At 49.2% G+C, this 27,385-nt stretch overlaps 1 protein-coding gene across 2 annotated transcripts in view; it reads right to left on the bottom strand.

Annotated features, from left to right (window-relative positions):
- Window positions 1–25,727, bottom strand: part of LOC140467935 (Fc receptor-like protein 5) — a 37,568-nt gene extending 11,841 nt beyond the window's left edge. Inside the window, exons 1-11 of one of the 2 annotated variants that reach the window (XM_072564000.1) lie at window positions 25,432–25,727; window positions 20,946–21,069; window positions 18,991–19,020; window positions 15,108–15,350; window positions 11,637–11,903; window positions 10,764–11,042; window positions 9,265–9,549; window positions 4,934–5,236; window positions 3,724–3,825; window positions 2,667–2,697; window positions 86–177 (exon numbers count right to left, since the gene is read on the bottom strand). In XM_072564000.1, coding sequence (XP_072420101.1) covers window positions 86–177; window positions 2,667–2,697; window positions 3,724–3,825; window positions 4,934–5,236; window positions 9,265–9,549; window positions 10,764–11,042; window positions 11,637–11,903; window positions 15,108–15,350; window positions 18,991–19,020; window positions 20,946–21,000 — 1,687 coding nt within the window. In that variant the 5' untranslated portion in view covers window positions 21,001–21,069; window positions 25,432–25,727. The remainder of the gene's footprint in view (window positions 1–85; window positions 178–2,666; window positions 2,698–3,723; window positions 3,826–4,933; window positions 5,237–9,264; window positions 9,550–10,763; window positions 11,043–11,636; window positions 11,904–15,107; window positions 15,351–18,990; window positions 19,021–20,945; window positions 21,070–25,431) is intronic. The other variant, XM_072564001.1, reaches the window with a different exon arrangement.
- Between the last annotated feature and the right edge of the window lie 1,658 nt (window positions 25,728–27,385).

Genomic DNA, 27,385 nt, shown 5'->3' with positions numbered 1-27,385 from the left:
GATCTTCCCAATCAGACAAATACCAGCGTGAGCACTGACCAACATGTGACGGTGTAGAATCAGCAGCTCACAGATTCACACTTACTGTTCACTCGACCTGGCCTGACAGCTGCGTAGTCAAAGTTTCCTGCAGGTCTGTCCTCACTCGTGCCCACAGTTCGATTTCCCATCGCCTCCCTTGGAATAAAATATTTCTGGATCATTACCCAACCAAGTTCCAATCCCGCCCATGACAACGATTTGCCGCTGTTATGTCCAAAAACCCCCTGGCAACAAGTTCACCGTGTCCAAGGTCGCAAGGAATGACTCTCCTGGAATTGTTCGGAAAGTAGCTGCAAATGTCGACATTCATAAAATCTTACCGTATGCAAGGAGGCCATTTGTATCTTTACCAGCTCCTGAAAGAGCTACCCAGGTAGTCCCACTTTCCATCCCTATCTCCGTCATGCTCGAACATCATCTTCCGATGGAACCCCGCCTCCACCACTCTCCCAGGTAGCACAGTCCAAACCCAAAAACCCCTCTGAGGAAAGAGGTTTCTCCTCATCTCACTGTCTCACTAATTATCTTGAAATTCGGACCTGCTCGTTCCTGATAGGCCTGTGTGTGGGGAATAGAATACCCTTCTTTCCCCTGTCAGAATGGTTCATAACTTTCAACACCTCAATAAGGTCATCTTCTCTGCTCCATGGAGAATAAGCTCGATCTCTCCAACCTTTCCCTGAATCTAAACTCCCTCATTCCTGGTATCATTCCAGCAAATCTCCTTCACACTCTCTCCAGGGTTTGAACATCCTTCCTTAAAAAACATCTTCCTGAACTGCACAAAACCGGGCTGGATAATAGAAACCTAACTCCCTTCTTCAGCTGTATTCCTAAATTTAGCTTCTGTTGCCCACAAAGGTAAGGTTCTCTCTCCCACACACACAAAGAAATACCCAAGAGATCAAAGACGTATCTCTCACCTTTCAACTGATCATCGTGATCTAAAAGTCTCCATTCACTACTTGTGTTCTGACCAGAAATAATTTCTTTTCTTGCCCTCTGCTTTATGTCGGGTTTTGGATTAGCTTATTTGGCTGGATAGCTGGTTTGGAATATTGAGTAAAATCGACAGCATGGGTTCAAATCCCTCACCAGCTGGGTTACCATGAAGGACTCTTCTTCTGAACATCTCCCTTTGTCTAAGGCACAGATTAAACCACCACCTATCAGTTATCACTGTCTCTCTCTCTCTCTGACACTCCAGCGGAAGTCTAACAGGTGTCTTGTGCAAATTCTCCATCACCTCCCTGTTCTCGGACTCTACACCCCTATTCATCAAACCGAGGACACTGTGTTTTCTTAACCTCTCTCCCCGTCCTGCCACCTTAACTGACATGTGCCCATTTCTCCCTCTCTTCCAGCACCCCCTTTAAAATTGTAGCCCCCACTTTACATTGTCTTTCCATTTCTTCCAAACAACGTTCAGCAACAAATTTGTGTTGAATCATTTCTGTCTTTATTTTCTAATGTACACAAATCAAAACCTGTTTTGTTAAGTCCAAGTTCATTTTCTCCCTTCCTGTAGTTTTGATTCTTTTTCTCACGACTAACTAACAATAGAACTCCAGATTGAGTCCATTCAGTCCCTTGGGAGACTGCTCCCCAAATCGATACAATGGTGGTGGATCCCATGTCAGCCTGAACTCCACTTTGCTGTTCCTGCTCCCTTTGACATGTCACAGATTAACACTTTGTCGGTCTCCTCCTTTAATTTATTCATTTCCCAGCATTGTTGGGGGATGGGGAACGGTGGGGAGGTTTCCATCAAATCACAACTCCCTCTTCATTGGAGAGAATTCATTCCTCTTTACCTTGGTTTTTGATCTCCCTCACCTTCACCTCCTGAAATGATGACCCTCTCATGAAAGATTCTTCTACATGAGGGAACATCTCTCTCCAGCTCCTTTGTCAATCTCCCTTTTAGTTCTTATATCCCTCAATTAGATCTCCTCTAATAAACTCCAGAGAACCTGCTTAAACTTTCATCTCAGGTAAACCCTTTGTCTCTGGAAATGGCACTGAACTGCCTCCAGTGTAGCTACATCTGTCCTCAAATAAAGAAATCAAAATTTGAACCCGTCTCTTCTCATCAGACTAATGTTTCAACTTCGCAATCAATTCAGTGAATCTCCTCTGAACTCCCACCAAATCAACTCCATCCCGCATCAAGTAAAGGGACCAAAACTCTACGCAGTCCTTGGGATGTGGAAACTCCAATGCCTGGTCCAGTTGCAGGAACACTTCCCTACTTTCATACTCCATTCCTTTCGCAATTAGTGCCTTTCTTATTCCATAATGTCACCGTGTGTTAGCTTTCTGAGATTCATACACAAGGAATCCCAGATCCCTCTGCACTGACACATTTTGAACTTTGTCTCCCATTCAGATGATAAGTTTCCTTTTTCCAAGTCTTCCAGCTACAATGGATAACCTCACCACTAATGGGACTGAGAGAGTGTCCTCGATTTGAACTGTTACGTTCTAGATTCGCAAACAATGGCCAATGGCTCCAATTTGTTTGACAAATGTAAATTGCTGGGTTTGCACCCCAGAGTGATGTTCAGCCCATTCGGATCGTGCCTGAACGCTGTGAGAAGTTGTGAACCATCTCGCTAATTTACCTGTGCTGCTGGGAACTGCTGGACGAATCAGCTGGAGAAAATAAGACAGAAAGAACATGGGTAAATTTTACTGTAAATATGCAGGGTCACCTGTTTGCAAACGAATCTGGCTTCTTTGACTGATGCGCAAGCAACAATTATTCAAAGATTAATCTTGATTTTATATCTATGCTGACCATTCCTCTGAACACAACACATCACTTTGTGTGTCTCCCCAAGTAATCTCATCTGCCACTTGTTCAGCCTGCTCACATCCTCACAAAGCATTTTCCCACACACAGTGTTTTATTACTGTTTTTATTCACTTGTGTGATCACTGGCTGGGGTCCAGCATTTATTATCCATCCCTAGTTGCCCCTTGAGAAGGTGGGGCTGAGCTGCCTTCTGGAACCACTGCAGTCCCTGTGCTGTAGGTAGACCCTTAATAGCATTAGAGAGGGACTTCCAGGATTTTGACTCTGAGACACGAAACAAATGGCTGATATATTTCCAAGCTGGGATGGTGAGTGGCTCAGAGGGCAACTTGCAGGAGGTGGTATTCTCATGCATCTGCTGCCCTTGTCCTTCTAGATGGAAATGGTCATTGGTTTGAAAGGTGCTGCCTGAAGATCTTTGGTAAATTTCTGCAGTGCATCTTGTAGATGGGACGCACTGCTGTTACTGAGCATGGGTGGAGGGAGGGGAGACTTGTGGATGTGGTGCCAATCAAGCACAATCTGTATAGTCCCTGATTGGTGTGCAACTTCTTCAGTGTTGTCTACAAGGTGCACTGCAGTAGTGAGTAAGTGTGGCGTGGGGGTGTGTGTGTGTGTCTGTGTGTAGGTGTGCATGAGTGTGTGGAAGTGTGTTTGAGAATGTCAATGGGAATGTGGGTGTGTGTGTGTCTCTCTCACACACATGCACACCTTCATACTCTCAATCTAACACACTCACAGATGTATACTACTCTCATACATGCACCCTCGCATACTCTATGTGAGCAACATGAGTTTGAAACCCAAACCAAGTCCCAACTGGACAAGGGTTGCCAAGGTTACCTGTTGAGTGTCTCACCCACCTTGTTTCCTGTTCCGGAGTTTAATGGGAAGCAATATGAGGAGAGAAAGGATCAGAAACAGTGGGACAATGAGTACTGCCATCTCAGCGCTGTGTGCCTGTGCTGGATTCAGAGAGGGATTTCCTGTCAATAACATCATTTCTTCAGCAAACACCAACCCCAGTGTTCCCTATTGCGTCGACCCCCTGCCAACACCCATTTGGAGGGAAACCCTTGTGTCCCTAAAATTCCCTCCAAGCCCTCACGATCAGTGACATTGCTGTTTGTATGCAGCCTCTCTCAAGAACAACATCCCACCAATCCAACCCAGACTGTTTGGTGCCAGACTCAAAAGATCGCTCTGCACCCACTCCCCCAAATTTTCGACGAGAAGTTATTATCCCTCATTTTCACTCTGCATACATCGAGGCAAAAAACGTCCCTTTGTCCTCAACCTGTCGGTCGTAACTGGGCCATTCACAGAGAAATATCGAAAGCATCATCAGGAGGAGGCCATTCAGCCCCTCCAGCCTGCCTCACCCATTCAATGGGATCATGGCTGATCAACCAGCGGAGTCCCCTGTCTCCCCACACTCTCCCTTTCGCCCCTAAGAGTTCGATCCAACTCCTTCCTGAACAACATTCAGTGTTCTGGCTCTGACTGCTTTCTGTGACAGAGAATCCCACAGGCTCCCCACTCTCTGCATGAAGACATTTCTCCCCACCTCAGTCCTGCCCCATCTCCTTTAGACTGTGACCCCCCTGGTTCTGGACTCTCCACCCAGTCACCCTCGCTGTGTTTACTCTGTCTAGTCCTTGTTAGAAGTTTCTAGGTTTCAATGAGATTTCCTTCCTCATTCTTCTAAACCCCAGTGGACATAATCCTCACCCTCCATCGGTCAGTTCTGCCATTCCAGGAATCAGTCTGAGAAATGTTTGCTGCATTCCCTCTGTAACCAGACCGTCCTTCCTGGGATATGGAGACTCCAAACGGCACACACAGTTCTCCAGGGTGTGGTCTCACCCTGTCTATTGGGGCGAGACATCCCCACTCCTGAACTCGAATCCTCTCACTATGAAGGAAGGATATTACACTCTCTCTCTCTCTCTCCACAGGTACTCCCAGACCTTCTGAGTTTCTCCAGCAAACTTTTTTTTAAGTGTTCAAACCAAGTCCTCAGCCAGAGCCCAGTGAAGAACAAGAATGGATCACGGATGAAGAATGAATTACCTGGCACTGTGAGGTCGATGAAATTACTGGTCACATTAAATATCGCTCCACCGGGAGCCCTGTTGATTGCGCCGCACTGGTATCGGCCTTGGTGCTGGGACTGGAAGGATTCAATGGCCAGCTCGCTCCTGTCTGAGCTAAAGTTGTAATTCCCACTAGCATTGTTGAAGGCTTCCTGCTGAAAGTACCATTGAAAGGAGGGTCCTGTACCTCGGCTCAATTCACACTCCAGAACGAGACGGCTCCCAATCAGAATCTCTGTTTTATTGGCTCTGTTGGTGAGGGTAACCCCAGCAACAGGAACTGGAACAAAACAAGATAAAGAAGGAAGCAAAGATCGGCTGTTCAATTTGTCATTATTTCCCTGATGTTGTCTTCAACAACAGGATAATAACTGAGTGAAAAGAGAAATTAGTCGAGTGAGATTTCACGTCATTGCAAAGTATCTGTTTTTGCAAAATCTACACTTTGAAAAATTTGTCTAAACAATGGATGGTCAAATGGTGCATCACCCATCCATCGTCCTCTTAATATTCAAAGGGGTTACCCTCACTGTCCCCACCCACACCATCAACATCCTGGGGGTTACCCTCACTGTCACCCCCTACCCCACCCCCCCACGATCAACATCCTGGGGGTTACCCTCACTGTCACCCCCAACCCCACCCCCCCACTATCAACATCCTGGGGGTTACCCTCACTGTCACCCCCACCCCCACCCCCCCACTATCAACATCCTGGGGGTTACCCTCACTGTCCCCACCCCCCCACTATCAACATCCTGGGGGTTACCCTCACTGTCACCCCCACCCCCACCCCCCCACTATCAACATCCTGGGGGTTACCCTCACTGTCACCCCTCCCACCCCAAGCCCACTACCAACTTCCTGGGGGTTACCCTCACTGTCACCCCCACCCCCACCCCCCCACTATCAACATCCTGGGGGTTACCCTCACTGTCCCCACGACCCACCACCAACATCCTGGGGGTTCCCCTCACTGTCACCCCTCCCACCCCACCCCCACTACCAACATCCTGGGGGTTACCCTCACTGTCACCCCCTACCCCACCCCCCCACTATCAACATCCTGGGGGTTACCCTCACTGTCCCCACCCCCCCACTATCAACATCCTGGGGAGTACCCTCACTGTCCCCAACACCCACTACCAACATCCTGGGGGTTACCCTCACTGTCACCCCTCCCACCCCATCCCCTCTACCAACATCCTGGGGGTTACCCTCACTGTCACCCCTCCCACCCCAACCCCACTACCAACATCCTGGGGGTTACCCTCACTGTCACCCCTCCCACCCCAACTCCACTACCAACATCCTGGGGGTTACCCTCACTGTCACCCCTCCCACCCCAACCCCACTACCAACATCCTGGGGGTTACCCTCACTGTCACCCCTCCCACCCCATCCCCTCTACCAACATCCTGGGGGTTACCCTCACTGTCACCCCTCCCACCCCAACCCCACCACCAACATCCTGGGGGTTACCCTCACTGTCACCCCTCCCACCCCATCCCCTCTACCAACATCCTGGGGGTTACCCTCACTGTCACCCCTCCCACCCCAACCCCACCACCAACATCCTGGGGTTACCCTCACTGTCACCCCTCCCACCCCAACCCCACTACCAACATCCTGGGGTTTACCCTCACTGTCCCCACCCCCACCATCAACATCCTGGGGAGTACCCTCACTGTCCCCAACCCCACTACCAACATCCTGGGGGTTACCCTCACTGTCACCCCTCCCACCCCACCCCCACTACCAACATCCTGGGGGTTAACTTCACTGTCACCCCTCCCACCCCAACCCCACTACCAACATCCTGGGGGTTACCCTCACTGTCACCCCTCCCACCCCAACCCCACTACCAACATCCTGGGGGTTACCCTCACTGTCACCCCTCCCACCCCAACCCCACTACCAACATCCTGGGGGTTACCCTCACTGTCACCCCTCCCACCCCAACCCCTCTACCAACATCCTGGGGGTTACCCTCACTGTCACCCCTCCCACCCCATCCCCTCTACCAACATCCTGGGGGTTACCCTCACTGTCACCCCTCCCACCCCAACCCCTCTACCAACATCCTGGGGGTTACCCTCACTGTCACCCCTCCCACCCCAACCCCTCTACCAACATCCTGGGGGTTAACCTCACTGTCACCCCTCCCACCCCACCCCCACTACCAACATCCTGGGGGTTACCCTCACTGTCACCCCTCCCACCCCACCCCCACTACCAACATCCTGGGGGTTACCCTCACTGTCACCCCTCCCACCCCAACCCCACCACCAACATCCTGGGGGTTACCCTCACTGTCACCCCTCCCACCTCAACCCCACTACCAACATCCTGGGGGTTACCCTCACTGTCCCCACCCCCCAACACCAACATCCTGGGGGTTACCCTCACTGTCCCCACCCCACCACCAACATCCTGGGGGTTACCCTCACTGTCACCCCTCCCACCCCAACCCCACCACCAACATCCTGGGGGTTACCCTCACTGTCACCCCTCCCACCTCAACCCCACTACCAACATCCTGGGGGTTACCCTCACTGTCCCCACCCCCCAACACCAACATCCTGGGGGTTACCCTCACTGTCACCCCTCCCACCCCAACCCCACCACCAACATCCTGGGGGTTACCCTCACTGTCACCCCTCCCACCCCAACCCCACCACCAACATCCTGGGGGTTACCCTCACTGTCACCCCTCCCACCCCCACTCCCAACATCCTGGGGGTTACCCTCACTGTCATCCCTCCCACCCCAAGCCCACCACCAACATCCTGGGGGTTACCCTCACTGTCACCCCTCCCACCCCCACTCCCAACATCCTGGGGGTTACCCTCACTGTCATCCCTCCCACCCCAAGCCCACTACCAACTTCCTGGGGGTTATCCTCACTGTCACCCCTCCTACCCCCCCCCCCCCACCAACATCCTGGGGGTTATCCTCACTGTCACCCCTCCTACCCCCCCCCCCCCCCCCCACCAACATCCTGGGGGTTACCCTCACTGTCACCCCTCCCACCCCCACTCCCAACATTCTGGGGTTTACCCTCACTGTCCCCCCCCCACTACCAACAGTCTGGGGGTTACCCTCACTGTCACCCCTCCCACCTCAACCCCACAACCAATATCCTGGGTGTTTCCCACACTGTCCCCACCACCGCCCCCACCCCCACTACCAACATCCTTGGGGTTACCCTCACTGTCCCCACCCCCACCCCACCCTCACTATCAACATCCTGGGGTTACCCTCACTGTCCCACCCCCACCCCCACTACCAACATCCTGGTGGTTACCAGCCTCCTTCCATCTCCTACTGTCTGAGCTTTGACCTTCCTCTGATGAATTGCTTCACCTTGGATCGTACAGTCAGAGATACACAGCGCAGAAAAATGCCCTTCGGCCGACTGGCTCCATGCTGATCAAAAGCAACCAGCTCTCTATTCTCTGATCCCACTTTCCCAGCACTTATGTTCATCATGGAAACAGGTCCTTCGTCCCAATGGGTCCCTGCAGACCAGGTTTGACAAACTGAACTCATCCCATTTACCTGCACTTGGCCCATATCCCTCTAAACCTTTCCTATCGCTGTCTCTTTCCAAATGCCTTTTAAAGGTTTGTTATTGTACCTACTTCCACCAGCAGCGCCTTCCATAACCGCACCACCGTCTGTGGGAAAAAGATAGCACTCAGGTCCCTTTTAAACCTGTTCCCTCTCACCTTAAACCAATGCCCTCTCGTTTTGGACTCGCCTGCCCTGGGGAAAAGACCTTGACTATTCACCGTATCCAACTCCCTATTTCAGCAGGAAAATACAAGTGAAATGTCGAGAACCCTTTGCTCTGACTCTCGCCTTGGCAACACTCGTGCACATCTGAAACCTTCTTCGATGTGATGGGGGTTTCTGCCTCTCCCACCCGTACAGGTAGTGAGTTCCAGATTTCCCACCACCCTCTGGGTGAACAACATGACCCCCACAGCCTCTCCAACCCTTCTGCCCCTTACCTTCAATCTATGCTCCCCCCCACCCCCCCAGTCACTGATCCCTCCATTAAGTGGGGAAGGCTTCCTCTTGTCTACCCAATTGACACCCCTTATCATTTCATACACCTCAATCATGACCCCCACCCTAGTCCCCCACCCCTGATGGAAGGAAAATACCCCCAGTCCGTCCAATCTCTCTCCATCACCGAAACTCTCCAGCCCCCAAGGCAATACCCTGGTAAATCTCCCTCTGCACCTACCCCCAGTGCTATCACTTCAGTCTGATCATTTGGATTTGTAGACAGAAACTCACTGATCACTGAAATGGCGATGAATTTGCTGTACTGGAGAGATCGTCCCTCCTGGTTCGAAACAGCACAGCGATAATTGCCCTCCTGAGTTTCACTGATGTTGATGATCGTGTGTACGGTTCTGCTGTGGTTGGAGTATTCCCAGGAAATTTCCTCATCCTCTATGTAGAAAATATATTGAATTGGGGTCGAACCACTGGTCACGGAGCAGTTTAGCGAGGTGCTGTCTCCCTCCACTACCTTGTGTCCAGGGTGGGCACTCAGCCCTGGGACTGACACAGGGATGCCTGTGATTGGACCAAACTGTTAGGTACTTTCCTGAAGCAGGAATTGTTGTAATAGAACAAAGAAAATTTACAGCTCAGGAACAGATCCTCCAAGCCTGAGTCAATCCAAATCCACAGTCTAAACCTCTCGCCCAATTCATAAGCATCTGTATCCCTCTGCTCCCCACCCACTTATGCATCTATCCAGACGCATGTTCAATGAATCTATCATGCCAGCCTCTACTCCTCTGCTGCCAACATGTTCCAAATGCCCACCACCCTCTGCGTGAAGTACTGTCTGTATGTATCCCCCTTAAACATTTCATCTCTCACCTTGAACGCATGTCTCATTATTGAATTCCTCACCCTGGGAAAATAATTTATGTCTATCCACCCTGTCTATACCCTTCATGATCCTGTAGACCTCAGTCATGTGTACATAATGTTCAGCAGCAAGCTGCATTTCCAACCACACAATCAGAGAGAGATACAGAGACACTTAGAGAGTCAGAAAGAGACATAGAGAGTCATGGAGAAACATAGAGAGAGAGAGACAAAGAGAGGTATAAAGAAACAGAGTCTTAGAGAGTCAGAGAGAGACATAGAGAGATGCAAAATCAGAGAGTCTTTGAGATGAATAGATACAGAATCATAGACAGGCATGGAGATTTACATTGTTATGGAGAGAGATAGAGATACATAGAAAGAGGAAGACAAAGAGAGAGAGAGAGAGAGCAGCAAATATTGAGGTTTGTACAGTCCTGACATCACCGCCCAATGCTTTATAATCTATGCCATGACTGATAAAGGCAAGTGTCTCGTCTGCCTTCTTTACCTCCCATTGAACCTGTCCTGCCTCCTTCAGCGATCTAAAGACTAGCTCCCCAAGATCCCTCTGCTCCTCTGAACCTGCCAAAGGCTGGAGCTAATACAACACAAAAAAAGCCCTCAATCTTCACATGAAATCCAGGCCCGGGAAGCAGAAACACTGGCAATTCGCAAAAGAAAGCTGCAAAGCGGCTGGAGAGGGTGGAGAACTTGCGAGGTGTGGAGAGGGTCTGAAGATAGTAATAAATACGTGTTCACAAAATCAACAAGAGAAAGTGCAAACTCTAAAGCACAAAAAAAACAACGTTATCCTCTGCTGACAGTGACAGGTTGAGCTGACTAACCCTTACATTTGCAACAGTTTGAATAACAGGAAAAAGAATGAAATAAATGGAGACATAGTTTACGTTTGATTGAAAAGGGAATTATGTTGCTCTTTTTCCTCAGTTTACTGTCGCTAATCATGACTTCACATTGGTAAGTCCCCGAGTGGTGCAGTGTTGCCTCCTCTGTTGTATAACTACTCTTCTCCGAGGGGAAATTGAGAGATTCCCCATTTTTGTAAAATGTGTACAACAGGGGATGATCATCTTGAAAGGGTTCAGCCAAACAGACAAGCTTGAAGTGTTCACCAACGAATGCTTCTGCCTTGGGGTCAGCTTGCAACATTGGCTCGGAGCAGAAATCTATAACAGAACAAAAAACACAGAGATATAAGCACAACGAATGCTGGCGATCTGAGACAAAATGCAGAAAATGCAAGGGAAACGCAGCAGATCTGGCAGCATCTGTGGAGAGAGGACCAGAATTAACGTTTTGAGTCCTTTGTCCCATCTTTGGAACAGCAATCCTGCCAAAATATAGAAATAAGGGAACTGTATTTATTTCTACACATTGCACTCTGATGCCATATTAGATTACTCACTTACAGTGTGGAAACAGGCCCCCCAGCCCAACAATTGACCATGGTCAATTCACCTAACCTGCACGTTTTTGGACTGTGGGAGAAAACCAGGATACTTGGAGGAAACCCACACAGAGAACGTACAAACTCCACACAGTCAGTCGCCTGAGGTGGGAATTGAACCTGGATCTCTGGCGCTGTGAGGCAGCAGTGCTAACCACTGTGCTACTGTGCCACCTATACCTTCACAAAATTTTTATCACATGATCACAATTCTCTTGGGAGAACAGCTGACAAGGGTTTTTGAAGCAATATTAACACCTTTGCCTGTGAGCCATTTAACACAAGTCAGAGCAACCCAACAGGAGAAACCTACCTCTTACAATGATGCTTACATCGCGTGAGATCCATTTCCTGAAACCCACTTTCCGTTCACATCGATAATTTGCTCCATCTGAAAATCTCGCCTTTGCAATCGTGTATTCTGGTTCATGTTTTCCTTCAATTAAGGAATTGTTTCGATACCAAAAGAAGGTAGGATCTCTTTCAGATGCCCAGGGATACCTGGAGCATTTCAGAACAGAGGTTTCCCCAAGCAGCAGAGGCCTTGAACGGAATTGCACAGTCAATGTCTCATCCGAAGCTTAAAGAAGAAAATACACCTTGTAAGATCTGACAAATCTTTAATAGTCCTTATTATAATATACGAGTAGGAAAGACTTACTGCAACTATACAAGGTGCTGGGGAGACCACATCCAGAACATTGGGAGCAGGTTTGTCCCTTTGTTTCAGGAAAGATATTATTTCATTGGAGGCTGTTCAGAGAAGGTTCACTGGGATGATCCCTGGGATGGAGGGGATGCCTTATGAGGAAAGGCTATACAGGTTGGGAGTTGAGACAGTTATGCTGGAAAAGCACAGCAGGTCAGGCAGCATCTGAGGAGCAGGAAAATTGATGTTTTGGACAGGAGCCCTTCATCATTCCTGCTGTGCTTTTCCAGCACCACACTCTCAACTCTGTTCTCCAGCATCTGCAGTCCTCACTGTCTCCTACAAAGTTTGCGAGTCTAGTCACTGGGATTTAGAAGAATGAGAGGTGACCTCATTGAAATATACAGAGACTTGACAGGGTCAATGCTTAGAGGATGGTTCCCCATCATGGGAGAGTCTAAGACCAGAGAGCACAGTCTCAGAATAAAGGGGCACTGATCAAAGATTGACGTGGGGAGGGATTTGTTCTCTCAGAGGGTTGGGAGTCTTTGAAACTCCTCAGCAAAGAGAGCTGTGTGGGATGCAGAGTCCTTCTGTATGTTAAAGGCTGAGACAGATCGATTCTTAATCAGTCAGTGAATCAAGCGAGAGGGCAGGAAAGGGGAATGTGAGGATCAGCCACAATCCCATTAGATGGCAGAACAGGGAGAGACATGTTTGGAAATCTCTGGATGATCAGCGCGTCAAGAATCTATCAGCTAAACTCCAAACAGAGAATGCTTTCTAAAGGAGGAGCTGAGGCCCAGTTTAGGATGGGGCCCAGTGTAGGGTGAGGCCCATTTTAGGATGGGGCCCAGTGTAGGGTAAGGCCCAGTGCAGGATAGGACTTAGTGTAGGGTGAGGCTCAGTGTAGGATGGGGCCCAGTTTAGGGTGAGGCCCAATGTAGGGTGAGGCCCAGTTTAGGATGGGGCCCAGTGTAGGATGAAGCCCAGTTTAGGATGTATCCCAGTGTAGGGCGAGGCTCAGTGTGGGATGGGGCCCAGGGTAGAGTGAGGCCCAGTTTAAGATGTATTCCAGTATGGACTGAGACCCAGTTTATGATGTATCCCAGGGTAGAGTGAGGCCTAGTTTTGGAAGTATCCCAGTGAAGGGTGAGGCCCAGTATAGGATAAAGCCCAGGATAGGATGTGGCCCAGTGTAGGGTGAGGCCCAGTCTAGGATGGGGCCCAGTCTAGGATGGGGCCCAGTCTGGGATGGGGCCCAGTCTGGGATAGGGCCCAGTCTGGGATGGGGCCCAGTGTGGGATGGGGCCCAGTCTAGGATGGGGCCCAGTCTGAGATGAAGCCCTTATTAAGATGTGGCCCAGTTTAGGATGAAGCCCAGTTTAGGATGGGACTCAGTGTAGGGTGAGGCCCAGTTTATGATGTGTCCCAGTATAGGGTGACACCCAGTTTAGGGTATAAACCAGTGTAGGATGAAGCCCAGTTTAGGATCAGGCATAATTTAGGTTGGGACCCAGTTTTGGATATGGCCAGAGTAGGATAAAGTTTAGTTTGAGATGTGACCCAGTTTAGAATGTTACCCAGTGTAGGATGCAGCCTAGTTCAGGGTGAGGCTTAGTTTCCACTGTGGCTCAGTGTAGGATCTTTTTGAATTTAGCATGTGGCCCAGGGTAGGATCAGGCCCAGGGTAGGATCAGGCCCGGGTTAGGATCAGGCCCGGGGTAGGATCAGGCCTGGGGTAGGATCAGGCCTGGGGTAGGATCAGGCCTGGGGTAGGATCAGACCCTGGGTAGGATCAGGCCCGGGTTAGGATCAGGCCCGGGGTAGGATCAGGCCCTGGGGTAGGATCAGGCCCTGGGTAGGATCAGGCCCGGGTTAGGATCAGGCCCGGGGTAGGATCAGGCCTGGGGTAGGATCAGACCCGGGGTAGGATCAGGCCCGGGGTAGGATCAGACCCGGGGTAGGATCAGGCCTGGGGTAGGATCAGGCCCGGGGTAGGATCAGGCCCAGTGTAGGATCAGGCCCTGGGTAGGATCAGGCCCGGGTTAGGATCAGGCCCGGGTTAGGATCAGACCCGGGGTAGGATCAGGCCCTGGGGTAGGATCAGGCCCTGGGGTAGGATCAGACCCGGGGTAGGATCAGACCCGGGGTAGGATCAGGCCCTGGGGTAGGATCAGACCCGGGGTAGGATCAGACCCGGGGTAGGATCAGGCCCTGGGGTAGGATCAGGCCCGGGGTAGGATCAGGCCCTGGGGTAGGATCAGGCCCTGGGTAGGATCAGGCCTTGGGTAGGATCAGGCCTTGGGTAGGATCAGGCCTGGGGTAGGATCAGGCCTGGGGTAGGATCAGACCCGGGGTAGGATCAGGCCTGCGGTTGGATCAGGCCTGGGGTAGGATCAGACCTGGGGTAGGATCAGACCTGGGGTAGGTTCAGGCCCAGTGTAGGATCAGGCCTTGGGTAGGATCAGGCCTGGGTTAGGATCAGGCCTGGGGTAGGATCAGGCCCGGGGTAGGATCAGGCCCTGGGGTAGGATCAGGCCCGGGTTAGGATCAGGCCCAGTGTAGGATCAGACCCGGGGTAGGATCAGGCCCCGTTGAGTTTGGAATGTGGCCAGTGTAGAATATTTCCAAGTTTAGGATGTATTACAGTTTAGAACAAGGCCCATTTAGGATGTGGACTAGTTTAGAATAAAGCCCAGTTGACGAGGTGGCCCAGTTTGGAATGAGGCCCAGTTTGAGATGAGTCCCAGTTTGGGATGTGGTTCAGTTTAAGGTGAGGCCCGGTTTACAAAGCAGCCCATCCTCATCAGCGAAGCGGTTAAATCGCCCTGGAACAGGTGGGTCCTGAAACCAGATCCCCGGTCAGTCATGTATCTGACTGGGCAAGGCTCAAGGGGCCGAACGGCCTACTCCTGTTCCGAATTCTTCTGGTCCTGATTGTGAACATTAAAATCTGGGGAGCTTGAGAATTCCCTGCCTTGGGGAGTGGGATGGAAAGCTTCTGTGCTTCACCATATCCTTTAGGACTCGATGAATGGAACAGCGTGCAGTATGTTATGTTGTGGGATCTCTCTGCAAAAAGGCGTAGTATTCGACACAGAGTACGTATGCCAACACTCAATGTTTATGTACCAATAGTCACCACTTCCAAACGTTCACTCCGTGTATGGTATCTCCACCAGTCATCCCTTTGACACTGGTAAAAGCCTCCAGTTTCACTGACAGCTATTCCGCTAACTTTATCCTCGTAATAGCTGTTCTTATACCAGTTAGCCTTCACAAATTTGCTCTTGTACAGACACTTCAGAGTGAACCACTCCCCTTCTTTGATGACACCATCACTGGGCTCAATTATGACGACCTTTGGGGATTGGCCTGCAGAAGAACAATAACAGTCACTTCAAATGAGCAAAACTTTAATCGAAACCTTTCACTCTTCATCGGAGTTCATGCTGTTTCTGCCCGATGGAAAACTGCAATTGGTCAGTTACTCAATGTTTCTCCTCCCCAAAACCTGTCCACCATCAACAAGGCACAAGGTAGGAGTGTGAGGGAATATCCGCCACTCGCCTGGATGGGTGCACCTCCAACAACACTTGAGAAGCTTGACACCATCCAGGGACAAAGCAGACCTCTTGATTGGCACCATACATCCACTCTGTCCACCACTGACCCTCGGTAGCAGCAGTGTGTGCCGTCTACAAGATGTACTGCAGGAATTCAGTAAAGATCTTCAGGCAGCACCTTCCAAATTCCACAAGCACTTCCACCTAGAAGGACAAGGGCAGCAGCTACATGGAACACCACCCCCTGCAGGTTCCCCTCTGAGACACTCACCATCCTGATTTGTGAATATATCAGCCATTCCTTCAGTGTTGCTTGGTCAAAATCCTGGAGTTCCTTCCCTAAGGACATTGTGGGTCTACCTCCAGCATGTGGACTGCAGTGGTTCATGAAGGGAGCTCCCCACCATCTTCTCAAGGGGACAACTAGGGACAGGAACAATAAAAGTTGGGCCCAGCCAATGACACCCAATGTCCCGTAAGCAGAAATGATCTTCAATGGGACTCCATCTCCACATGGACTGTGTTGTGGTCACTCTTACTGATACTGAGCTGAAAACTGTGTTGCTGGAAAAGCCCTTCTTCAGGCTTATTTCCAAAACGTTGATTCCCCTGCTCCTTTGATGCTGCCTGACCTGCTGTGCTTTTCCAGCAACACATTTTTCAGCTCTGATCTCCGGCATCTGCAGTCCTCACTTACTCTTACTGATACAGTTATGGACAGATGTATCTGCAGCTGGCAGATTGGTACGGGTGAGGTCAGGGATGTTTTTCCCTCTTGGTTCCCTCCCCACCTGCTGCAGACCCAGTTTAGCGGCGATGCCCTTTAGGACCCGACCAGCTCGGTCAGTAGTCCTGCTGCTGACCCACTCTTGGTGGTGAACATTGAAATCCCCCACCCAGGGTACATAATGTGCCCTTACCGTCTGCACTACTTCCTCCAAATGTTGTTCAACATGGAGGAGTACTGATTCATTAGCTGGGGGAGGACAGTGCTTGGTAATCAGCAGGAGGTTTCCTTATCCATGTTTAACCGGAATCTGTGAGACTCGCTGGGGTCCGGAGTCCATGTTGAGAACTCCCAGAGCAACCCCCTCCCACTGTATCCCACTGTGCCACTCCCTCTGTTGGGTCTGTCCTGACGGTGGGACAGGACCTATCCAGGGATGGTGGTGGTGGGATTTGGGACATTGTCTGGAAGGTAGGATTCCGGAGTATGACAATGACTCCCAATTTTGGCACTAGCCCCCAGAGGAGGTCATTGCAGAGTCAACAGGGCTGTTTTCACCATTGTCTTTTCCAATTTCTAGTTTGATATTGGGTGATCCATCCAATTTCATTTCATTGTTGAGGCCTCATAACGATGGATACAATAGAATGGCTCACTCGGCCATTTCAAAGGGCAGTTTGATTAAAGGTCAGCCTGATTAAAGGTCACTGGACTCGACATGTTAACTCTTTTTCTCTCTCTCCCCATAGATTTGCGAGACCTGCTGAGTTTCTCCAATATCTGGAATGCTAACTCTGTTCCTCTCTCTCTCTCCCCATAGACCTGCTAAGATGTTGAAATTTGGCATTCTTGCTTTCCTGTCCTGATTGAAACGAGATAAGAAACTTCAAACAGAATGGGTTCATTTCCCAGGCACAGTACTGCCAAGGGATTAGCAGCAAAGATTTGCAACTTCCCGAAGTTGCCTCGAGATCTACTTACAGAATGATTCCACCATGTGGGAGGCAATGTCAATAAGATCCACATTCACAGAAACGGCTGGTACAAAATACAGCTTTCTGCTGATTTGAACATTTAAAAAAGAAATATTTTGTTGGAACATTGCTGTCAGTTAAAGCTCATGGTAAATTCACCACAGTCTTACCAGCCCTCTCTTTTTACAGAGAGATGACTGGGTAGTGGTTTAACCTGAGGGTCATTGCTCCTCAGCCGAGAAGGAGAGTCCTTCATGGTAACCTCAGCTGGTGTGGGAACTAAACCCACGCTACTGGCATTCCAGTGTATTACAAATCAGCCATCCAAGTTCCTCTCCTTCCACGCTCCCCCGCTACCCCCACCACCTTCCGTCTGTTGGCAGAATTGGGAGCTGATCTGGAGCAGGGGGTAATTACAGTTCAAACAGCCTTAATCCCCACTGCACCCCAACATCATCGGAGCCAAAGAGACTGACTTATTCCAGAGATTTATCTTAGGGAAAGGGATTGAGCAGTTTAGGCCAATATGCTCTGGGGCTTAGAAGAACGAGGGGAAATCTAACTGAGGGATATAGGACGCTAAAGGGAAGACTGGAACGCTAAAGGGAGGATTGGAACGCTAAAGGGAGGATTGGAGCGCTAAAGGGAGGATTGGAGCGCTAAAGGGAGGTTTCCTCATGTGGGACAATCTAAAACGAGAGGGTCACTGTTTCAGGAGAACGGGCTGGGTCAAATTGAAAACAGAGATGGGGAGGAGTGGCTTCTCTCATTGAGTGGGGGGGATGAATCTATGGGAATATCCCCCACCAGATCCCCAAGCGTTGGTGGGGGTGGGGAGGGGGGGGGGTGGGTGCCAGGACACTGATTAAATTGAAGGGGGAGACAGATATAGTTTTAATCATTGATGGGTGAAATGGAGCACAAGCAGGAAAGTGGAATTGAGGCTGAAATGGGATCAGCTGTGACCATATGGAATGGGAGAGTAGGCTCCCAAGGGGCTGAATGGCCTCTGCCTTCTAGCCGTTATACATTTATGATGTGCAGTGGACAAGAGCAGTGAATTTCCACACTGTGTGAGTACCGAGGAAAACACAATCAATCAATCAATTTTCGACATTGGGGATCCACAGGAACGCACAATGCCTCCAGTGCAGAAGCAAGCCATTTGGCCCATCAAACCCAACCAACTCTGTGAAGGGCATCCTACCCAGACCAACCCCCTGACCCTATCCCTGTAACCCTGCATTTCCCATGGGTAAGCCACCTAACCTGCACATCCCTGGACACAATGGGCAATTTCCCCACAGCCAATCCAATTAACCTGCACATCTTTGGACAGCGGGAAGAAACCAGAGTACCCAGAGGAAACCCACTGAGACCCAGGGAGAACGTGCAAACTCCAAACAGTTTGAACCTGGAGTCGAACCTAGGTCCCTGGCGCTGTGAGGCAGGAGTACTAACCACTGAGCTCCCGTGCCACGCCCTGAGCCTGATCTGCCATTCAATGGCTGATCTGTGCAGTGCAGTGTTGCGCTTTTCCAGCAACACATTTTAAGCGATGGCTGGTTTGTGGCTTATCTCCATAGACCTGCCTTTGGCCCTTATCTCATGAATGCCTTAGCAAATGCAATCTCTCTCAGATTGAAAACTAACACCTGTGCCAGCCTCCCGTGTGGGTTGTGGGTGAGAGTTCCAAAGCTCTCCCTCCCTTTGTGTGTAAATCAGGTCACGGAACATTTCCAACATACCGTATCCCTCCACATGCGAAACGCCTCTTACTGTGAAAAGAAAAGAGAGAGACTTCACCGTCAGGTTTACAAAAGGTGAGTACAAAGTAAACTCTGTCAGATGATGCACACCCCCCGCACGATCGTGTGTCGTCTGCTGAAAGAGGATTCTGCTGTTTGAAATCGTGTGGCGGCAGGATTTGGGGGAGGATTCCTGTTTGTCAAAGGGATGCACTGTTTGCTTTTGCCCTGAGTTCGTACGTTTGTGTTCGAAACACTGCAGCTCATAAGGAAATGATGTATTTCAGGGACTCCACAGACTAATGTCCAAATGGAAAGCTGAGTCCGGAATATCAGAACGGAGCTGGGGAATCCTTTCCAAATGGAGAAGAGAAGAGAAAGTGGGAGAGTTTAACAGAGAGGTGATAAGGAAGGGTCCTGGGGACAGAGCTTCATAAGAATGGCGATGTCTGTTCAATCTGCATAGATCCATAACTTGGGATATCCCACAGTAGAGTCATACAGCATGGAAACAGACCCTTCGGCCCAACTCGTTCAGCCAACCAAGTTTCCGAAACTAAACTAGTCCCACTTACCAGGAGGGCTTTTGCCTGAAACGTCGATTTTCCTGCTCCTCAGATGCTGCCTGCCCTGCTGTGCTTTTCCAGCACCACTCTAATCTTGACTCTGACCTCCAGCATCTGCAGTCCCCACTTCCACCCACTTGCCTACAGTTTGGCCCATATCCCTCTAAACCTTCCGAATCCATGTCCCTGTCCAAATGTCTGTTAACTGTTGTAATTATACCAGCCTCCACCACTTTCCCTGGCAGCTTGTTCCATACACGCACTCACCCTCTGTGTGGAAAGGTTCACCCTCGAGTCCCTTTTAAATCTTTCCCCTCTCACCCTAAACCTCTGCTGTCTAGTTTTGGAGAAAGGCAAGACAGAAATCTGGGTAACAGTAGGTGATAAGGAATGTACACTTTACTCCAATAGCTCTCTCAGTACAGGAGAGACGCTTCGACCCATCCTGACTGTCCCCGCCAAAAATGAAGGACGTTCCCAGTCACTGGGTGGAGATGTCCAGAACCAGGGGGTCCCAGTCTAAAGGAGATGGGGTAGGGCTGAGATGGGGAGAAATCTCTTCACCCAGAGAGTGCGGAGCCTGTGGGGTTCAATGCTCCAGAAAGCAAGCAGCACCAGAACACTGGATGTGCCCCCATCTCTCTCTCTCTCTGTCCTGTAACCATCTCTTTCTATCCCTCATTTCAGCCCCATCTCTCTTTCCCTCCATTAATCCTGCCCCCATCTGTCTCTCTTTCCTCCTCAATTCTACCCCCATCTCTTTCTCTCTCTCTCCCTTAATCCTGCCCCCATCTCTCTCTCTCTCTCTCTGTCCTGTCACCATCGTTTTCTGTCCCACAATCCTGTCCCCATCTCTCTCCCCCTCCATTCATCCTGCCCCATCTTTCTCTCTCACTCCCTTAATCCTGCCCCCATCTCTCTCTTTCCTCCTCAATTCTACCCCATCTCTTTCACTGTATCCCTCAATCCTGCTCTATCTTTCTCTCCCTCCATTCCTCCCTCAATTCTGCCCCCATCTCTCTCCCCATCCATTAATCCTGCCCCCATCTCTCTATCGTGTCACCATTCCTTTCTCTCCCTCAAACCTGCCCCCACCTCTCTCCCCTCCATTAATCCTGCCCCCATCTCTCTCTCTATCCTGTCACCATCCCTTTCTCTTCCTTAATTCTGCCCCCAACTCTCTCCCCCTCTGTTAATCCTGCTCCCACCTCTCTCTCTCTCGCCCCACTCTCCTCTCTTACAGAAATTTTACTTAAAACCTCGAACACACAAATCAATTTAAATCATTTTAGCTCCTGCTAACACAGCATGGCTCTGGCATCTCATTCATCTGAGAGACAAACATACACCAATGTTTCATTTCAATATAAACTTGGAACATCCACTTACAGAAAGTGAGCAGGTAAAACACCTTCACATGCATCGTCGTGTGGAATCCAAACATAACGCTGAGCTCTTTCTGTCTGGACGGGTAAATACTTCAGGGAGGCAGTTAGTTTCTCCTGTGGCCTTCCTGAGAAAGAAAATAAATGGGCTTGTGGCTTCATTGAGCAGGGAATGAGTCCACTTGGTCCATCTACCAGTGATAGAAACCTGAAATCTGTGACTATCTTTCTCCCTGTGTGCATTACAAAATGGTTTTGCCTCACCTCCCCCTTTTCCATTAATTTTCTCCCTTTAACTGCAGAATGTAAAGGAACTCAGCAAACATTGAGTCATACAGCATGGCAACAGGCCCTTCGGCCCAGGTCTGCCATACTGACCAGGTTTCCCAAACTCAACTAGTCCCATTTGCTTGCGATTGGCCCCTCTCCTGTGAAAACCTTTCCAGTCCAATCCCATCCAGTACAAATGTCTTTTACATGTTGTAATTGTGCCCATCTCTATCACTTCCTCTGGCAGCTCATTCCATATACGTACCACCGTTTGTGAGAAAACCCTCAGATCCCTTTTAAATCTTTCCCCTCTCACCTTTAACCTATGCCCTCTAGTTTTGCTCTCCCATCCGCATGGGGAAAAGACTTTGGCTATTGACCCTATCCATGCCTCTCGCAATTTTATAAACTGTCACCAATCTCCTCAGCATAACCATGTTAGCGAATTCCCTGCTTAGAGATCATTGTTAATATTTGCTTATTTATTCAGCTTGGGTTAGATTGTATCGACAGCATGTTTATGTGTGTGTATATGTAAATGTGGTATCTTAATACAATGAGATGTAAAGGCAGGTAATCGGGAAGGAATGGCTCAAAACTATTCGACCAGTTAATTTTAAACCTGGGACAGATAATACCTTTTGCTCAACAAAAATAAAATTAAGGGATATTGGTCACCTACTCTTCTATTCCTAGGTTGTCAAAGGCATGGGTTTCAAAAGAAACCAGGGTGGGGAGGCTTTGGGGAGGGAATTTTGGAAAGTGGAATCTTCAATGAGAATGCAGAGTGTTTGCCAGAAGAGGAATTGAGATTTTTTTTGTGGGAGAGGTGTAATGTTGTTGAGGATGGAGGAGGTCTCACATTTTGAGGCCACAGTGGGACTTAAATCTATGAATGAGAACTTTCAAACTTCAGATGTAAATGATTATATAAATGATTTGGATGTGAGCATAGGAGGTATAGATAGTAAGTTTGCAGATGACACCGAAATTGGAGGTGTAGTGGACAGTGAAGAGGGTTACCTCAGATTACAACAGGATCTTGATCAGATGGGCCAGTGGGCTGAGATGTGGCAGATGGAGTTTAATTCAGGTAAATGTGAGGTGCTGCATTTTGGGAAAGCAAATCTTAGGAGGACATATACACTTAATGGTAAGGTCCTAGGGAGTGTTGCTGAACAAAGACCTTGGAGTGCAGGTTCATAGTTCCTTGAAAGTGGAGTCGCAGGTAGATAGGATAGTGAAGAAGGCGTTTGCTATGCTTTCCTTTATTGGTCAGAGGATTGAGTACAGGAGTTGGGAGGTCATATTGTGGCTGTATAGGACATTGGTTTGGTCACTGTTGGAATATTGCGTGCAGTTCTGGTCTCCTTCCTATCGGAAAGATGTTGTGAAACTTGAAAAGGTTCAGAAAAGATTTACAAGGATGTTGCCAGGGTTGAAGGATCTGAGCTACAGGGAAAGGCTGAACAGGCTGGGTCTGTTTTCCCTGGAGCGTCGGAGGCTGAGGGGTGACCTTATAGAGGCTTACAAAATCATGAGGGGCATGGATAGGGTAAACAAGCAAAATCTTTTCCCTGAGGTAGGGAAGTCCAGAACTAGAGGGCATAGGTTTAGGGTGAGAGGGGAAAGATATAAAAGGGACCTAAGGGGCAACTTTTTCACACCAGAGGGTGTTGTGTGTATGTGGAATGAGCTGCCAGAGGAAGTGGTGGAGGCTGGTACAATTGCAACATTTAAGAGGCATCTGGATGGGTATATGAATAGGAAGGGTTTGGAGGGATATGGGCCGGGTGCTGGTAAATGGGACTAGATTATGTCGGGATATCTGGTCGGCACGGACGAGTTGGACCGAAGGGTCTGTTTCTGTCCTGTAAATCTCTATGACTCTACCACTCACCCTCCTCCATTCCAGGGTTAAAATAAATTCCAGCCTATCCAGCCTCTCCCTCTAACTCAAACCCTCCCTTCCTTTTCAATCTTTTTCTGCCTCTTTCTAGTTTAATAATACCAGTAGCATCTCAGGCGTTTCTATTTCATTCATTCGAGGACTTCTCACCAGGATCAATCTCTCCATGGATTCTTCAAAGAGAGTGATTCGCCTCCTTTCATTTCCCTTTCACTGGGACCTCACGGTGGCTCAGTGGTTAGCACTGCTGCCTCACAGTCTATGTGGAGCTTGCACATTCGCCCCGTTTGAACCGGTTTCCTCTCACAATCCAAAGATGTGCAGGTTAGGTGAATTGGCCATGGGAAATTGCCCATAGAGTTAGGTGCATTAGTTAAGGGGAATGGGTCTGGGTGGGTTACTCTTGGGAGGGTTGGTGTGGACTAGATGGGCCGCAGGGCCTGTTTCCACACTGTAGGGACTCTAATCTAATTTCTCTCCCATTAATAAGCCAGATAAACCTGTCCTATCTGTACACAACCTTTCCAAAGGGCACATGGTCGTCCAGGGACTGACCCTCCCCCTGTCCTCCTCCCACCCCAGGAACCAGAGAGACAATCTCAAGGGGGAGATCAGGCTCCAGAATCTGTCAATCGGTCCGCAGCTTAGAATCTTCACCTGTCCGCTCACAGGGAAACTGTAGTGGTGTCTGTGGGACCATCTTGGGTTAGAGAGAACAGGCAATGATACTAACCACAGAGAGACAAGTCTTGTGGATGGCCTGCAACTGAAACACAAAGGAAGGGGAACTGAATCTCATCAGCTGACACAGCGAGTTCCTTATCTGACAGAAACACTTGCCACAGGAAGGCAAGAGGACTGAGTCAATACACTCAAAATGTTAACTCTCTCTCTCTCTCTCTCTCTATATATATATATATATGTGTGTGTGTGTGTATATTATATATATAGATAGATACTGACAGACCTGCTGAGTTTCTCCAGCACTTTCCCTATTTATAACCTGCAACATTAACTCTGTTTCTCTCTCTCTCTCTCTCTACAGATGCCTCCAGACCTGCTGAATTTCTGTAGCACCTTTTTGTGTGTATTGTATAATCTGGAACATTAACTCATTCTTTCTCTCTCTGTACCGATGCTGCCAGACCTACTGTGTTCCTCCAGTGCTCTCTGTGTTGGTTTCAGATCTCCAGAATCCTGCACTCTGTTACTTTTGGAACCTGACACAGTGTGTTCGTTGTCTCAGACCCTAGTGGCCCCACTCCTGGTGAAAGTGTGTCCGCTGCTGTTCAATTGAAGAGGAAAGATGGGGGTTGACAGGTTTGAAAATAACTTTGTATCACTCTGTCAGAAAGGAAACAGAAGAGTATGTGACTCCATCCCTATGGGACTGGAGTCCATATGACTGTAAGACTAAGAGAAGGCCATTCAGCCCATTAAGCCTGCTCTGCCATTCAAAGAGATGGTGGCTGAACTGATCATCCTCAATTCCACTTTGCTACCTTTCCCCAATGTAACCCTCGATTCCCTTTCCTGATTAAAAATCTCCCTATCTTCGCCTTGAATATACTGAAAGACGCAGCCTCTGTGATAAAGAATTCCACAGATTCACTCCCCCTGGAGAGAAACAATTCCTCCTCATCTCCGTCTTCAATGGGTGACCCTCCCTTATTCGGAGATGATGTCCCTCTGGTCCCAGACTCTCCCACACAAGGGGAAACAACTTCTCTCCACATCTCCCCTGTCAAGTCTCTCTGAGAAACATCAATAAGGTCACCTCTCATGCTTCTAAACTCCAATGAGGACAGGTTCAACCTGCTCAACCTCTCCCTTATCACACAGTCCCTCCAGCCCCGGGATCAGCTGAGTGAACCTTTACATTAGATTCCCTACCGTGTGGAAACCAGTCCACACCGACCCTCCGAAGAGTAACCCATCCCAACCCATTTCCCTCTGACTAATGCACCTAACACTACGGGCAATTTAGCATGGCCAATTCACCCTGACCTGTACACCTTTAGACTGTGGGAGGAAACCGGAGCACCCAGAGGAAACCCACGCAGACACGGGGAGAATGTGCAAACTCCACACAGTCAGTCGCCTGAGGCAGGAATTAAACCCGGGTCCCTGGCGCTGTTTCGCAGCAGTGCCAACCACTGAGCCACCATGCCACCCCTTCTCTGGACTGCCTCCAATACCCAGTCTCTCCTTGAGAGAAGGTACCCCACACCTATTCACAGTCTCCCAGCTGTGGTCAGACGAGTGCCTTGCGTCGTTTTCAGTAACCCGCCTGAGTTTTTATAAACCGTACCTTTCGAAGTGAAGGCCGTTTGCCTTCCCTATCACCTGCTGAACTTTGATGCGATTTTTTTTGTGACTCACAGACGCTGACTTCCCGATCCCTCTGATAAGGAAACTCTCCGTGGGAATGTGTTTCAACTTTCTCAAAGGTTGCTTCAGCCTCTGGAATCCAAGCAACGACTTTTTTCAACTGCTCGAGGACTTCAGAGAATCTCCGTGCCTTTGCAAAATGCTGATAGTGTTTTTGAAGATGTTCACGTGAACCACAGCACCAAACAGATGTGTGATTAGAGATCCCCTCTGGGCAGACTTTGTGTTAATCCTCTTCAGTGGGTGATATGTACTCCCTGAGGAACAACATTATCTTGTTCCCTCCTCTCTGTAAAATCAGCATTCACCACAAATCTGCATTATTTGTCCTCTCTTTCTGACTCTAAGCTGTCCCAGCCTGGATTCAATTCTCTTTTTCTATTTATGTTTAAAAGAAACATTTGTGTTGCCCTTTCTATTGACTTTTTAACATTTTGCTAATCTGTTCATTACACTGTCTTTGCAAGTGATCCATTTGGCTGTTACTTCAGCCCTCTGTTTTCTGTACTTGGGCAGTGTAATTGTTAACTGCACAGCGAGTCAATTTTACACAGAACTCCCAAGTTTCTCCTTATTTTCAAAGTCTAGTTTTCAGGTAAAGGGCAGGGGGTGGCTTCGTGAATGGATAGGACATGTGTGTATGAGAGAGTGAGAGAGAGAGTGGGAGCGAGATAGAGAGAGAGAGAGAGTGTGAGAGTGTGTAAGAAAGTGAGAGTGTGAGAGAGTGTGTGTGTGGGACACTGTGAGAGAGTGAGTGTGAGAGAGAGAGTGTGGGTGTGTGTGAGAGAGTGAGTGTGTGAGAGAGTGTGTGTGTGAGACAGAGTGTGAGAGTGTGTGAGAAAGTGAAAGTGTGAGAGAGTGTGTGTGTGGGACACTGTGAGAGAGTGAGTGTGAGAGAGAGAGAGTGTGGGTGTGTGTGAGACAGTGAGTGTGTGAGAGAGTGTGTGTGTGAGAGAGTGTGTGTGTGAGAGTGTGTGGTATAGAGTGTGCGAGAGAGTGTGTGGGATAGAGTGAGAGAGAGAGAGAGAGAATGTGTGTGCATGAGAGACCATGAGAGAGAGTGTGTGTGAGAAAGTGTGTGTGTGTGAAAGAGAGTGTGTGTGTGTGTGTGTGTGAGAGAAAGAGAATGAGAATGAGAGAGTATGTGTGTGAGAGTCTGTGTTTGTGTGTGTGAGAGAGACTGTGTGTAACAGTGTATGTGAGTGTGTGTGTGAGGGATAGTGTGTGTGTGAGATAAAGAGTATGTGTGTGACAGTGTATGTGAGTGTCTGTGTGAGAGAGAGAGAGACTGTGTGTGTGACAATGTATGTGACTGTGTGTGTGTGAGGGATAGTGTGTGTGTGAGAGAGAATGGTGTGTGTGGATGTGATGAGACAGAGTGTGTATGTGTGTGTAAGAGAGGGAGGGAGTGTGTGTGTGTCTGAGAGAGAGAATGGCATGTGTGGATATGTGTGAGAGTGAGAGAGAGAGTGTGTGTGAGGGATAGTATGTGCATCTGAGAGAAAATAGCATGTGTGAATGTGCATGAGACAGACTGTGTCTGTGTGAGTGAGTGAGTGAGAGAGAGACACGGAGTGTGTGAGTGAGTGGAGACATAGAGGCGTAGATGTCGACAGCATAGAAACAGGCCCTTCAGCCCGACGTGCCCTGGCCGCCCAGTTTTCCCAATTTAAACTAGCTCCATATGCTTGTGTTTGGTCCATATTCTTCCACACCTATCCCAACCATGTATCTGCTGAAATGTTTCTGAAGTAACAAAACGATACTCACTTCCACCACGACCTCAGGCAGCTTGTTCCAGACTCTCACCATCCTCTGTGTGAAAAACTTACCACTGGACTCTTGTCCCTCTCCCCTTTCACCTTAAAGTGTAG

This window comes from Chiloscyllium punctatum, chromosome 46 (genome assembly GCF_047496795.1).
Source record: "Chiloscyllium punctatum isolate Juve2018m chromosome 46, sChiPun1.3, whole genome shotgun sequence".
Taxonomy (NCBI): Eukaryota; Metazoa; Chordata; class Chondrichthyes; order Orectolobiformes; family Hemiscylliidae; genus Chiloscyllium; species Chiloscyllium punctatum.
The sequence above is the reverse complement of the archived record's forward strand: the minus strand, read 5'-3'. Positions and strand labels throughout refer to the sequence as shown.